General features: G+C 39.1%; 2 protein-coding genes and 1 pseudogene across 4 annotated transcripts in view; 1 reads left to right on the top strand and 2 right to left on the bottom strand.

Moving 5' to 3' along the window:
- Positions 1 to 78: 78 nt before the first annotated feature.
- Positions 79 to 1,188, bottom strand: LOC126626814 (rust resistance kinase Lr10-like; annotated as a pseudogene).
- A 6,150-nt stretch (positions 1,189 to 7,338) lies between these two features.
- On the top strand, positions 7,339 to 7,979 carry LOC126626815 (uncharacterized). The gene has a single exon (XM_050296217.1). It carries the CDS (start codon positions 7,566 to 7,568, stop codon positions 7,923 to 7,925), a length of 360 nt encoding a protein of 119 aa, XP_050152174.1. The 5' UTR covers positions 7,339 to 7,565; the 3' UTR covers positions 7,926 to 7,979.
- Positions 7,980 to 8,082: 103 nt separating this feature from the next.
- Positions 8,083 to 15,890, bottom strand: part of LOC126626809 (LEAF RUST 10 DISEASE-RESISTANCE LOCUS RECEPTOR-LIKE PROTEIN KINASE-like 2.1) — a 40,321-nt gene continuing 32,513 nt past the window's right edge. The window contains exons 2-3 of one of the 3 annotated variants that reach the window (XM_050296209.1): positions 9,565 to 9,600; positions 8,083 to 9,283 (exon numbers count right to left, since the gene is read on the bottom strand). In XM_050296209.1, the coding sequence (XP_050152166.1) occupies positions 8,172 to 9,283; positions 9,565 to 9,600 (1,148 nt within the window). In that variant the 3' untranslated portion in view covers positions 8,083 to 8,171. The remainder of the gene's footprint in view (positions 9,284 to 9,564; positions 9,601 to 15,890) is intronic. The other 2 variants (XM_050296211.1, XM_050296210.1) reach the window with 2 other exon arrangements.

Below are 15,890 nucleotides of genomic sequence, written 5' to 3'. Positions count from 1 at the left end.
TTTTTGTATAATCCTCTTGTGGCTATTGAGTGCGATTTCTTCAGATCGAGGGTAATTTTGGCTTTTAGTATACCTTCATGCTCACTATATCACTCAGTTTAGTAATGCAATTCATGCATTATTACTGAAAATTTATTCGGACAACACAGGAGTAAAAATGCGTGCGGAAATCATTTTAGTTAAAATTTATTCAATAGCTCTAATGAACTGAATTATCGATAAGATGTACACCAATTAATCCAGAAAAGAACATGTATGTGATAACGTGGAAGATTCTGGTGGTGTTCTTACAGGAAAAATTAGGAAAGGCTTCGGTGGTATTTGCAAGGCTTCAATGCTTCCTTGCAGCATTTCAATCCTACCAAAATCAACTTCCTCGCCAATTCGTTTTCCTCTTCCGTCACAGCATTGGGCAACCCTAAACTGGTGCCTGCCTCAAGCTTCTTATAAATCCAATCCGGAAAAAAAACATCACTCGTGTGGCTCGCTCGGGCGTTGACGTTCTGTTTTCCTCCAGCCATCTCCAGAACCATCATTCCATAGCTGTAGGCATCGGACTTAACTGAAACTCCTCCAAAGTTTCTACAAACCACTTCCGGAGCAATATACCTAATCGTCCCCTTGCATCCAACATCAACACAATACTCTCCTTCTTGAGGCAAAGTTTCGAAAGCCCAAAGTCAGAAATCTTGGGGCAAAAGTTATCGTCCAAAAGAATATTATGCGGTTTTATATCAAAATGCTAAATTTATGTGTTGCATCCGCTGTGCAAGTACTCGGGTCCTGAGCTATCCCAGTTACAATATCGAGTAGTTGTTCGACTTCCAATGGTGGACTACTCGTTTGCAGAGCATTTTCGATTCGAGTGGTCCATTGGGCATGAACTCATATATAATATGAGAGCTTTTTTCTGACCTTCAAAGAATACCATAGCAAAGTGACAACATTGACATGGGAAGTTCTACTAATGCTTGCAACCTCGTTTATGAAGTTCTCTCCTTTCCCTTTGGATGCATTGAGAACCTTCACAGCCACAGGACTACCTTCCGGCAGATAACCTTTGTACTCATTTCCATAACTTCCTTGACCTAGTTTATCTTTAAATGACTTGGTCATTTTTCGGATTTCCGAACACTTGTATCTTTTTACTAACAGAGGACCATTTTCCCGAATGAAAGCCTCGAGACCTCGATCATTCTTTTTTCTTATGAAATTTCGTATGAGATTTTTTATCCTATTTTTGATATAGCAAAGAAGAACCCAGAGTAAGATCGCACATACTGCAATAATAGCAATATCTGTTCGCAGAACCACAAGATGATTCAGACATTTTTGGTATAAATAGAAAACAGTGACGAAAAGTGGTAAAAAACATTAGAAAATACTGATGAAAAAGAGACTGATATGTTACCGATGGCCACTAGTAGTGCATTATAGTTGCCTGCATAAGCAATAAAACAAAACCAGATTTGTTAGAAATTTTTTGGGGATACATATATCTAAATTCTAAAGGAAAGCCTCTGAAAATAATAACTTAAACTGGGAACTGTTATGGATTTGATGGCACACGATAACAAGCACAAGCCCTGCTAAAATTTCAAGTCATAGATCAAAACAGATGATCTGTTAAAACAAAGAAGGCCTTTTGGCCTCGTTCAGTGCCTAAGATTGGATTGTAGCGGATAACTCTTAAAATTCAAGGTATGTTGAAGATACAAGCGGATGATTTTTCATTTGGAGGGGATTAGCATGAAAGAAGTTCCTCCCTTGTAATCTACCACCTTGGGGAGAAATTCTTGAAGCAAACATGACCAAAAGGACTAAGACAGGTAAACCTAGTGTATACTATGTTAGAATAAGAATCAAATTTTGGCAATCAGTTTTGTTTTGTTTTTTTCGTTTCTTTTCTCGTGCTTTGATTTGTTAATAGACTATTACCTGGACATTTCTGAGGATAGGATCCAATATAAGATAGGCCTCCGCAGAAGCAGAGAAAATCATTCGAGGTCGAGTTGGATTCACAGGTGCCATCTGAAGCCTTGCATGAACTACAGAGCTCCAAGTCGTACTCGACCTCAAATCCTTGTTTCAAAACCTGTTGCACATATGTTGTACCGTTATCCGGCGAAAGATCCAACTTCATCCTGAATATTGGGACTCGGATACTGGACAGGCTTGAGGTACTATTCGGAACTGGACGAGGAAGCCCGGGGGGGGGGGGGGGAGTCATCGACAAAGAATGCGAAATCTTTGTTTGTACCATCTACTTTTCAGGTAAAGTTGTTCGGGACTGATTCACTGTGAGGCATGCAGCCATAGAATATAGTCATGTTCCGAATAGTTTGAGCGTTGTAAGCAAAAAGGTCGTAGTCCAAAGTGACATTGATGAAGTTATTAGTGCAAGGACTGTCCCATAGATCCGGCCGTGCAATCGTCATGGCCTGAACATCTTGGCTGATGTTCAGTACGAGGAAATCTTGGCCTTGGATTCTCATGAGCGGGTTTCAATCTTCTTCGCAGTGAGTATGTAACATCCCACATCGACCAACGGAGAGGGGATGATGCACCTTATATGTACATGCCCACCTCTTATAGCACGAGGTTTTTTGGAAGCTCACTAGCTTTGGGCTCCATCGGAACTCTGAAGTTAAGCGAGTTCGCGCGAGAGCATTCTTAGGATGGATGACCCACTAGGAAATTCTCGTGTGAGTTCCCAAAAACAAAATCGTGAGGGCATAGTTGGGGCCCAAAGTGGACAATATCGTGCTACAGTGGAGTCGAGTCAGGGATGTGGTGGGGGCCCAGGTCAGGATGTGACAGAATGGTATCAGAGCCAATCTGCTATGTAGTGCGAGTGTGTCGACGAGGACGTCGGGCCCCTAAGAGGGGTGGATTGTAACATCTTACATCGACCAATGGAGAAGGGATGATGTGCCTTATACATGCCCACCTCTTATAGCACGAGGCCTTTTGAGAACTCACTGACTTCGGGTTCCATCGGAATTTCAAAGTTAAGCGAGTTCAGGCGAGAGCATTCTCAAGATGGGTGACTCACTGGGAAGTTCTCATGTGAGTTCTCAGAAACAAAACCGTGAGGGCGTGGCTGGGGCCCAAAGCGGACAATATCGTGCTACGGCGAAGTCAACCTTTGTGGCCACAATGCCGGGGACGATTGTTGCCTCCCCAGAAGGGGTAGGATATATTCTTAAGCAAACTGCAGTCATAGGGTTGGCTGCACTCAGTGAATTGGCTGTTAGCAGAGGGATAGAATATTGTGAACAAGAAGAAGATGATGAAGAAAGGTAGTGAAAACATTATTGGGTTGCTCAATTGCACGTACAAAGAATTGGATGCACTCAGCGAATTGGCCATTACAAAAAACCCAGTGAGTTGGCTCCAGCGCTCGTCCGCCTCGCAGTTTCATGCCCATCACAAAAAACCCAACAAGGAGCAAAGATTTCCCGTCAAAGAAAAACTCGAACATCAAGCTGATGAAGACGGTTCACATGGGTTCCAGCGGGGGCATATTAGCGTCGGCGGGTTATCGATTGGAGGAACTCCATCTGCCACACTTTGCATGTTGTTGTTCGTCTATGAGGAAGAGGAAGAAAGAGAGGTGGTGTGGTACCAGATTTGGACGGGATTGGGGTTGGCGTGTCTAGCTGGAGAGGGGGTTGTATGGCCTGGAGATTTTGTATTTGAATCTTTCAGTTTTAGTTTTTAATTAATTAATAGAACAAATGTCGTGATTTCATTGAAGAGGTATTCCAACTGTCAGTTGTCCATGGTGATGTTGGCTCGGTAGTCGAGATGTTTTATTTTTTGGGTTTAGTTTTTGTTTAATTGATTTTCTTAAAAACTAAATTAGATAGATTCCTTAGTGGGGGACGTGGCATCCTCCGATAGGATTCTCTCATCTCTTTTTTTACTTCCTCTTGGTCACGGTTAAATCATGTTAACATCTTATATTAATTTTTTATAGCAAGAGAAAGATAAAATAAGAGAATGTGAGAGGAAGGGATAGAAGGGGATGAAAAAATGAGGGTAGAGCATCTTAATCCGGTGATGTGGGGTTCCGTCACCTCAAAAAATTTCTCCTAAGAATCTTCGTGGTAATTGATGCAACCAAATATTCGGAGCATGTTCATTGTTTGACTTGTTTTTTTTATGAGCTTTTAATTTGCACATGTTTTAAAAATCGCAACAGGCTAACAGGCCGTTGGTTACAATCACGATTAATTTTTAGACATTTAAAAATTGAAAAAAGGCGTCCAGACTTGCCTAGCCCATTTACTAAGCACCTACTAATCGCGACTCCCACTTAGACAAAAAAAAAAGATAACTTCCATTCTGTATTTTATTTTTTTCAATAATTGTAAATGACTGTTCGGATACTTGGATGAACTCATTATATGCTTGTTGTTACATCCCACATCGCCCAGCAATCCCATGATAGGTGACCCAATGGGAAGTTCTCGTGTGAGTTCCCAGAAACAAAACCGTGAGGGTGTGGTTGGGGCCCAAAGCGGACAATATCGTGCTACGGTGGAGTCGAGCCCAGGATGTGGTGGGGGCTCGGGCCGGGATGTGACACTTGTTCCCTATGTTTTCAATATGTTCTAATATTTTATAATATATATGTCGTTTAATTTTATAGTTTATGTATCCTCATACAATTATGTATTATATGTGTTTAAGTATGAGTAGACATTTATTTATATGTTATATAATAATTTAATTAATTAAAAAAACCGCCTAGGGCCAACCAAGATGCCTCCCAGGCGTTAGAATCCTACTCGCCAGTCGACTAGCGCTTAGTACCTTTTAGAACATTGATTTGCGTAAAAATGTTGCTACTGAGACTATAATTTATAAATTACATTTGAACCATCTATCTAATAGAGATAATAGCCTGTAAAACAAGTCAATCTCACTGCGAAATAGTAACATTTAGTTTATAAGATGCTATCTTCTTGGTATTTTTGTGGAAAATTTTACTTCATTATTTGGAAAGCAATGCTTGTGGACCGGTTGGGAGTTTTGCTTCATTGTTGTAGATATGGGTGGTTCGGTATGGGATACCAAACCGAAAATGAGATCCTGAATCCCAAACAAAAAAAAAAATTTGGGACGGGAATTTGAATACTAATCCCAAACCGAAATTTTGGTATTTCTAAAATATTTTTGGTATTTTGGGATGGATCGGGATTGGATTTTTGGTTTTTAGCTTTTGAGTATTTGCGTTGAAATTTGAGATTTTTGGGCTATGGGCTAAAATTTGGGCTTTGGCCTAAAATTTTGTTCCCCAATTTCATATCAATTGAAATTTAAGCTTTTTACCTCATACCAATTTAAAATTTCATACCAATTGAAATACCAGTTCATTATCATACCAAGTCAAATTGATGTTCCAAAGATCCACACTATTTAATTTCATACTTCTATTTCTCATATAATCTACTATCAAACTACTTAAATTCAACATTCAACATGCATGCAACCAAAATAAAAAAATATTTTTTTTGTTCAATTTGGGATTCCAAAACCATTGAATATATGTAATCCCGATTCCCAAACCTAAAGGTTTAAGATCGGTTCGATATGGATCCCAAAAAATTTCGGTATTAATGGTTTGAGAATTTTTCGATATGTGATCAGGAATTTCGGGGAAAATTAGCCCTAGTTGTAGAGATTGAAGAGAAGACTCCTAGTCACCAATCAGCCACATCATCATAATATAGTTCGTTCAACTTATATTATAACTGTAAAGTCAATGTCTTACTCAAAATAGTTAGTGTGTGTTATCCCTATAATGAGAAATGCTAAAGAGACTCTTTTAGAGTGACTATCTGTGATTTTCCATCATCTTATGTTCTTAACACAATGCTTTATAATGTTGACACAGGAATTGCGCCAAAACATAAGGTTTTCAGACATATCTTGAATACTACTTGTCGCTAAATGAATAAGTCTCTAGATTTTTTATCTTTATATAATGAAAAGGATGTGAAAAATTGGTGAATAATTGAAATAAAATGAGGTAAGATAGTATAGAATGGTGAAAATGAGGTGATAAATGGTGTAGAAATTGCTTAGGTATTTACAGGAAAAAAAAATTAGAATATTATTTTATTTTTTTAAAATTTCGTCTGAAAAAAAAAAAAATTCAAATCCAACAGTAACCTGACGTCAGCTAACATGGGTTTGGGCTGGTGCAAACGGGCTGGCTGACTAGCTCTTTTTGGCTAGCCTGCTGGCATAGTGGATGAATTATGGTCTGGTGGGGCCCATAAGCCATTTGGCGTAACCCTTGATTGGAGACGGTTTTCGTATTAAAACGAGCTATATTTTGGCCTATGGCCCTTTGGTCGAGTCAGTTAGAGATGACCTAAGTTGAAAAGTGCTAGTAGCCTTTGTACTAACTTTTGCATTCGAAAATTTTTACTTTAAATGAGTACACATTATTGTTAACCCATTATGAAGCTAAGTCCACCTCCTCCTCCTTAGAGTCGATAATATCGTTTGTCAAAAAAAAAAAAAACAGTACACAAAAAATAAGAACGTTAATGCTTTTGTCTAGAAAATAAAAGATAAAAAATAGAAATTATATATTACATTTTTTCTTTTTGTAAATAACGACACATTTGCTAAAGTGAAAAAGTTCAAATAGAAAGGTTAGTGAAGGGTTGCTAGATTTCTCAATACAAGTTAGTTTTCTTAGTTTAATTTAGTTAACCGCTGACCTTCATTAGCTAAGTTGTATATGAACTGGATTGTTTAATTAACAGCTAATATTTGGTCACAAGACGAATTGCATGAGCAGATTGTACTTCTTTTACTCACAAACTTGGTACTCAATTTTCAGGGACTTAGGTCCCCTTCATTACTTCTTGGATCTGGAAGTAAAACGAACTGTTGCTGGTCTTTTTCCCTCACATAGCCAAATATGCCCTTGATTTACTTACTATAGGGCCAAAATGATGTGCAAAGCCATGCGTCTCCAAACTTATCCATGTTGGTCCTTTGCTTTCAAATCCAGCAAAGTACATGTCATTAGTAGTGGTTCTTCAAGATCTTACTTTGACTATTAGACATGAAGAAAATTGAAGTTTCGTTATAAAACTAATTGACAATATGAAGAATTGCTTGATTACTTAAAAGTACATGCAAGGTCTTTTTTTTTTAAATTTTTTTTTTAATGTGGGATTCATATTCTCAACACGTCCTTTCACATGTGATGAGGTAGGAAGTGATTTGCATCTCACTGCCTTCTCATGTGCAGTTTGGGTAGGAAGTGATTCACCTTTCCAGGGTTGTTTCCTAATTAGATGTGGATTTTGTGCAAGTTTTGGCCTTTTGAGCAAATAAAAACGTTTCATATTTTCCTAGTTTTATAAGGATTATAACCATTTACTTGAAGTCCAATATTTCCTAACCACACAAAGAAAACTACCTATAAAAATCACCCACTCCCTCAGTTGGGTGCCATTTGCGACGGCATACTGTTGAATTCTTCCACAATCTCTCCCTCGAGTGGAAGAACACAAAGAAGAAGAAGGAGCAAGATGGAGGAGTCAAGTGATCTCAAATACTTTGACGGCACGAAAAGTGATTACGATATACGCATGGAGAAGTATGATTATTTGGTTGTGGCGAGTTGGTTTTCGGTCGAGGAAGAACAAATGATGCAGAGGATCCGTAATTCTTTGAAAAAAGATTTCCAAACCATGTGTGGCGAGGATGATGATGATACTAATTCAAAGCATTCGGAATGCAAGCAGCGGAAGGCGATGGTGAAGAAGAACAAGATCAAGAAAGGCACGGGAGGCTCGATGAAGACCGCGAAGAAGAAGAAGAGAAATGCTCTGAGCAATGGCTCGGACCATTGGTTATGCAACTCATGTAATTATGATTACCGGGGATAAGGGAATTCGAACTTGAAACTCAATAATTGAAAATCTTAGTGACTTGTTTTCATATGTGTTTTGGTGTTTTAGTAGGCACAGGTTCTCTGTATTAGGTAAATTTAAATTTGTGAAACTCATGCATTACTAAGGAAAACTTATTCGGACAACATAGGAGTAAAAATGCATGCGGAAATCATTTCTCTTATGAGTTAAATCGTATCCAACAGCTCTAATGAACTGAATTATCGAAAAGGTGTACACCAATTAATCCAGAAAAGAATGTGTAAGTGATAACGTGGAAGATTCTGGTGGTGTTCTTACAGGAAAAGTTAGAACAGGCTTTGGTGGTATTTGCAAGGCTTCAATGCTTCCTTGCAGCATTTCAATCACTCTACTCATGGAAGGCCTATCTGATGGCTTCGTCTGTATACACCACAGCCCTACCAAAATCATCTTCCTCGCGAGTTCGTTTTCCTCTTCTGTCACACCATTGGGCAACCCTAAACTGCTGCCTGCCTCAAGCTTCTTATAAACCCAATCCGGAAAATAAACATCACTCGTGTGGCTCGCTCGAGCATTGATGTTCTTTCTTCCTTCAACCAGCTCCAGAACCATCATTCCATAACTGTAGACATCGGACTTAACTGAAACTCCTCCAAAGTTTCTACAAAACACTTCCGGAGCAATATACCCAATCGTCCCTCTTGCATCCAACATCGACATAATACTCTCCTTCTTGAGGAAAAGTTTTGAAAGCCCAAAGTCAGAGATCTTGGGGCAAAAGTTTTCATCCAAAAGAATATTATGCGGTTTTATATCAAAATGCAAAATTCGTGTGTTGCATCCGCGGTGCAAGTACTCGAGTCCTCGAGCTATCCCAGTAACAATATCGAGTAGCTGTTCCACTTCCAATTGTGGACTACTCGTTTGCAAAGCATTTTCGTTGTAAACGTACTTTTCGAGTGATCCATTAGGCATGAACTCATATATGAGAGCTTTTTTTTGACCTTCAAAGCAATACCCTAGCAAAGTGACAACATTGACGTGGGAAGTTCTACTAATGCTTAAAACCTCGTTTATGAAGTCCTCGCCATTCCCTTTGGATGATTTGAGAACCTTCACAGCCACAGGACTACCATCCAGCAGATTGCCTTTGTACACATCTCCATAACCTCCTTGACCTAGTTTATCTTTAAATGACTTGGTCATTTTTCGGATTTCCAAAAACTTGTACCTTTTTACTGCTAGAGGTCCATTAGCCCTTATGAAAGCCTCGAGATCTTGATCGTTGCTTCTCTTGAAAATTTGCTTCCTAGCTTTAATACAGCAAACAATAACACAGATCATGATCCCACTTCCTGCAGAAAGAGCAGCTACTGCAGGCCACAAGATGATTAATGGTTAATAAAATGCAACGACAACAACCAAACCCTATCCCACTAAGTATGGTCGGTTGTATGAATCATAAATCATCACTGCGCTCAGCTTTTTATTATGAATAGGAATAGGAAAATAGGGTGATGGAGTATATTGCTTTCTCTTGCAGCATTTTTATGAAAGAAAATAGTACACAGTAATATAGCCGCAGTAATATCAGTTGGGAGTGATTTTCGCTCTCTGTTGATTTATTCATTTAAAGGGGTTGCGGATATATTACCTACAATAACCTTCCTTTTCCAATTCCATGCATTGTCTGCAAAAGCAATCAAAGAAGCAGAATTCTTAGAATCAAATGTAAGCCTCAAACACGCATATTATCTCTGCTCTAAGCTAATCAACGCGAACTAGCATGGCTATCTACAAGCACAAATAATGAAGAAGAAATCTACACTGTGGGCCGTTTTTCTAAAAATTCAATCATAACTAAAAGGGAAAAGTTTACTACAGAAGTACCATCATCACAGGTTTTGACATGAGATCGATCACTGCAAAAACACACGAATTCATTGTCATCGAATCCACAGCGCCCGCCCTCCACTAAAATGTTTTTGGTCAAAGAGAAAAATAGACACGGAACTAGTATTTTGATGATATTTAGTGAAGCATATACATCATTTTGGCACTAATGTTGACTTTTGATTTTTAAACAAGGAATGAGATTTAGAAAAATCAGTGTTAAATACCGACAAAATGGGAAACCTACACTTGAGCCAAATTCAATGAAAATCCAATGTAACCGAATAAAGACCGAAAATAAATTGAAATATACTGAAAAAAAAAAAAACGAAGTTACTGTAATCTAACAAACCGAAAAATACCTAATATTTTTGTTTAGCTTTAGGTAAGGGTCATTACCTATTCGAAGCGGCCAAAAAATAGGGCAGAAATTTTCAATTTTGAGGTAGGCAATAAAATGAGTATGCAGCAAGCACTTCAGATGTTTTGGTGGATTTGCTTGAAACTTGAGAGTTGTGGTTGGTTGAACCGAAAGTGTAGAAAGAAGTAGGGAAATTTGAGCTCTTTTTTTTGGGTTGTATGCCACAAAAGTAACATGGAGAAAGACAAGATATATGCTCGAAGATGATGGAGACGTGCACTCAATCGAAGACTTATGACATTGTCATAGTAATTGTGTTTAATAATAAAACGAGTTGGGGTGGTTAATACAAACTTAATTCTACACCATAGTTTAAGTGGTATATAGTCTTGGAAACTGAGCTCACTAAAAAGGTTCTGAAGGGCTAAACAAGGAGAAAGTCTTTGGTCTGGACATCACATGGGTGACACCGTCCGGTCAAGACACAGTGGATGGGATCAAGAGGGGGCGGGAGGGCAAGAATTCCTGGGATAGATCATGGTGAGATTTGCTATGAACGGTCCCAAAGGTGTGTTAGTCTACCAAAGTGGACCCAAGAATTTGTTGTGCTAGGATAGCACCAAACCCTTGTGGAACCAACTCAAGCTAACCCACAGGAAATATATCAAATAAAATGCAAGAACAAAATATTAAAGACACCAAGATTTTAACGAGGTTCCTCAACAGTCAGTGTAACTGGAGTACGTCCTCGGAGCAGTAGGAGCTCACCCAAGAATCCACTATCAACCAAATGGGAGTTTACAAAGTGTTGGCAATCTCACAACCCAAATAACCCAATAACTCACACTCCAAAGAAACAAATAGAGAAAGAAATATAGTGATTAATTTCTTCTCTATACAAAGCTCAAAGCTATTACAACAATAACACTTTGATGGAGTGAGAATTATCCAATGAAAGGAACAACAACCCCTTCTCTGAAAATGGTATTGTAGCAGTACCTTCTTTCTCTCCCTCTCTTCTCTTCGGCTCTCTCAATTTTCTGCACTCTATTTTCTTCTCTTCTATCCCACTCTTACTTCTCATTACAACCAAAACTTATTATTCAAAACCTCAACCGTGACTTCCCATGGACCAAGACAAAAAACCTTTTCCCTATTTTCCTCCCCAAAACAAGGAAAGGTGTTGTCCACCTTTGGTTTGTTTAATCTAAAGTATATGGCCACTTGGCCACATAATCCAACAATCTCCACCTTGGCCAAGTTCCGAAAACGCCATGATAAGCCAACCAACACAATTAGCACACAACATCACTCCCAAACACTAGCAAGAGAACAACTCATGCTGAGCCAAATGCTCCAAAACTCCTACTACTCAACGCCTTCTTTATATAGGCAAAATGTGAGCCAAGTTCAAACAGTGAACAAACTTGGCTACACCAACAACCTTAGTCAACATATCAGCGGGGTTGTCTTTAGTTGGAATCTTCTGGAGAATGATTTCCCCTTCACCAACAATTTCACGAACAAAGTGATAACGCACATCTATGTGCTTGGTCCTCGCATGATGAACCTGATACTTAGCCAAATAAATGGCACTCTGACTATCACAATGTACCTCCACCTGCTTCTGATCAACCCCCAAATCTCTAATAAGCCCATGTATCCAAATGGCCTCCTTTATAGCTTCAGCAACTGCCATATATTCAGCCTCTGTAGTAGACAAGGCAACAGACGACTGCAAAATGGACCTCCAACAAACTGGCCCTTTAGCCATAGTAAACACATAGCCTGTAGTAGACTTCCTTCCATCCAGATCACCTGCATAATCTGAATCAACATAACCAACTGCAAAATGACCAATACCAGAGTCATCCCTCTCAAAGCATAAACCAACATCTCGAGTACCATGGAGATACCTCAATATCCACTTAGCTGCTTGCCAATGCTCTTTACCTGGATTATGCATATATCGACTCACCATGCCAACTGCATGAGCAATATCCGGTCTAGAGCATACCATTGCATACATCAAACTACCAACCAAATTTGCATATGGTATATTTTTCATTTGCAGTTTCTCTTTATCGGTTTTAGGACATTGTAGAGAACTCAATTTAAAATGAGGAGCCAAAGGGGTACTAACCGGTTTGGTTGAATCATGAACTCCAAACTTCCGAATCAACTTCTCAAGGTATTGTTTTTGATTCAAACTGACGAAACCCTTTGCTCTATCTCTAGTGATCTCCATGCCAAGGATCTTCTTCGCTTCACCAAGATCCTTCATCTCAAACTCATTCTTCATTTGCTTCTTCAATTTCTCAATCTCTTCGACATTCTTTGAGGCAATCAACATATCATCAACATATATCAATAAATAAATGAAAGACCCATCTTGCAACTTCTTGAAGTACACACAATGATCATATTGACTTCTAGAATAATTTTGGCCTCTCATAAATTTATCAAACCTCAAATACCATTGCCTTGGAGATTGCTTCAAACCATAAAGTGATTTCTTCAATTTGCAAAACAAATTCTCCTTCCCTTTCACTATATACCCATCTGGTTGACACATATAAATCTCTTCATTCAAATCACCATGTAGGAAAGCCGTTTTTACATCAAGTTGCACAAGCTCAAGATCATACTGTGCAACAAGAGCTAACATAATGCGAATTGAGGAGTGCTTCACAACCGGAGAAAAGATTTCATTGTAGTCAATGCCCTCCTTTTGTGCATACCCTTTAGCAACTAATCTTGCTTTAAATCTCACATTGCTTTTCTCATCAGCATCTTCCTTCTTGGCATACACCCATTTGCAACCAATAGCTTTCTTGCCCTTAGGCAATTTAGCTAACTCCCAAGTCTTGTTCTTCAAGAGAGAATTCATCTCATCACCCATGGCATTGCACCACCTATTCTTCTCCTCACTCTCAATAGCTTCCTCAAAATTGGATGGAATCTCTTCAGTGATAATAGGAAGAGCAAAAGCAACATAATCACTATACCGAGCTGGCTTAGTAATTTGTCTCTTTCCTCTGTTCTTGGCAATAGACTCTTGAGGTGAAACTTGCTCTTCAACTTGAATAGAATCTTCAAGTTCAACTTCTTCAACATCCTCATGGTCTCCAACTTCTTCACTTGTAGTGGCTTCGACATCAGCGGAAATAGGATTTGAAGTACCAGAAGCAACTTTCTCAAGCTCCACCTGTTGGACATCTTTCACATTCTTCTCAGAGACTTTGTACATACTTTCTTCGTCAAATGTCACATCTCTACTAATTACCAGTTTCTTCATCTCTGGACACCACAACCTGTAACCTTTGACACCACTACTAAAACCAAGAAAGATAGCCTTTTTGGCTCTAGGATCAAGTTTATTTTCAGTTACATGAAAATAAGCAGGTGAACCAAAAATACGAATATGATCATAATCAGAAGAAGGTTTTCCAGTCCATACCTCCATTGGTGTCTTACCCTGAATAGCAGCTGAGGGTAACCGGTTGATAATGTGACATGCATAATTAACTGCTTCTGCCCAAAATGACTTGCTTAAACCCGACTGAGACAACATACATCTAACCTTCTCAAGCAAGGTTCGATTCAATCTTTCTGCAACTCCATTTTGTTGTGGAGTTCCTCGAACACTGAAATGTCTCACAATTCCTTCCTCTTTGCAAACTTTAAAGAAAGGATCGGATGTGTATTCACCACCATTATCCGATCTCAAAATCTTAATCTTTCTCCCAGTCTGGTTCTCAACCATTTTCTTCCAACCCAAGAAAATGTTTAATACCTCACTCTTGTGCTTCATAGTGTAGACCCAAGACCTTCTTGAATAATCATCAACAAATGTCACAAACCAATGTCTACCACTCAAAGAGGGAGTCTTTGTAGGACCCCAAACATCTGAATGCACATAATCAAGAATGCCATTCGTCTGATGTACAGCAGTACCAAACTTCACTCTAGTTTGCTTCCCCAAGACACAATGCTCGCAGAAATCAAGCTTACAAGTCGTGGCACCTTTTAGAAGACCTTGTTTCACAAGCCCTTGTAGAGCTTTTTCACCGGCATGGCCTAATCTCATATGCCACAATCTAGTAGTATCAGAATCGGATGTGCCCATATTTTCTGAGACTACAGATGCTTCACCTGTCACAGTGCTTCCCTGCAATAAATACAAATGGCCACATCTAGGAGCTTTCATCACAACAAGTGCACCATAAGTAACTTTCAATGTCTGTCCATCTGAATGAAACCTGAAACCCTTGGATTCCAAAGTACCCAAAGAAATAAGATTTTTCTTCAAATTCGGTACATACCGAACACCTGTCAACTCTTTAACCATGCCATCATGCAACTTCAAACGAACTGTACCAATCCCTTTTGTTGTGCAAGGATTGTCATCTCCCATGAACACAACGCCACCATCAAACTCTTTCAAGCTTGAAAACCAATCCTTGTGAGGAGTCATATGATGAGTACAACCCGTATCCAACACCCACTTAGTAGCACAATCAAATGATGAGGAAGTGGTTAAAGCAAAATCAGAAAAATCTGTTTCAACCTCAGCAACATTAGCTTCAGAACTTTCTTTTCCTTTGGTCTTCAATTTTGGACAATCTTTCTTCCAATGGCCCTTATTACGACAAAAGGCACATTCATCCCTTTCCAAAGGTTTTCTACCTTTAGAGTTTCCTCTAGGTCGAGATTGTGATTTTTTCCTGCTAGAAGATGATCTCCTCTCCGATGATCTACCTCTAACAAATAAAGCTTCAGAGGTACTATCATGATTTTTATCTCTATGCCTCATTTCATAATTCATCAAGGCATTTGACACATCTTCAAATTTCACAGTTTCTTTACCATGCATAATAGTGGTAACAAAATGCTCATAAGAGTCCGGCAATGAATTCAACAATATTAAGGCCTTATCTTCATCCTTAATATCCTCATCTAAATTTAACAAGTCGGCAATCAACTTATTAAAAGTATCAAGGTGTCTAATCATTTTTGTACCTTCTTTGTATTGGAAGCGGTAGAGCTTTTTCTTCAAGTGTAGCCGGTTCTCTGCACTCTTTGTCATATACTTGTCTTCCAATTTTTGCCACAACACACTTGCTAATGTCTCCCGCATCACAAAATACTTCTGAGTTTTTGCAAGGCACAACCGAATTGAAGAGCAAGCCCACAAATTTAATTTTTCCCATTCCGGCTTCGACATAGTTTCCGGCTTCTCTCCCAAAGCGGCAAGTAGATCTTGTTGAGCCAACACATCTTTGACCTCACATTGCCACATCCCGAAGTTGTTTGTGCCATCAAACTTTTCCACTTCGAACTTTGCATTTTGCACCGTCGTTCTTGCAAACCCGGAGCTGCTTCCAAAAGGATTTTCATCTTGCCCGTCTGACATCTTTGGCAACTAGACAGTACCCAAGAGCAACCAGTGCTCTGATACCAATTGTTGTGCTAGGATAGCACCAAACCCTTGTGGAACCAACTCAAGCTAACCCACAGGAAATATATCAAATAAAATGCAAGAACAAAATATTAAAGACACCAAGATTTTAACGAGGTTCCTCAACAGTCAGTGTAACTGGAGTACGTCCTCGGAGCAGTAGGAGCTCACCCAAGAATCCACTATCAACCAAATGGGAGTTTACAAAGTGTTGGCAATCTCACAACCCAAATAACCCAATAACTCACACTCCAAAGAAACAAAT

Source organism: Malus sylvestris, chromosome 6 (assembly GCF_916048215.2).
Source record: "Malus sylvestris chromosome 6, drMalSylv7.2, whole genome shotgun sequence".
NCBI lineage: Eukaryota > Viridiplantae > Streptophyta > Magnoliopsida > Rosales > Rosaceae > Malus > Malus sylvestris.
The sequence above is the reverse complement of the archived record's forward strand: the minus strand, read 5'-3'. Positions and strand labels throughout refer to the sequence as shown.

Coding starts and splice junctions, on each gene's coding strand:
- LOC126626815 (XM_050296217.1), top strand. CDS start 7,566: ATGGAGGAGTCAAGTGATCTCAAATACTTTGACGGCACGAAAAGTGAT.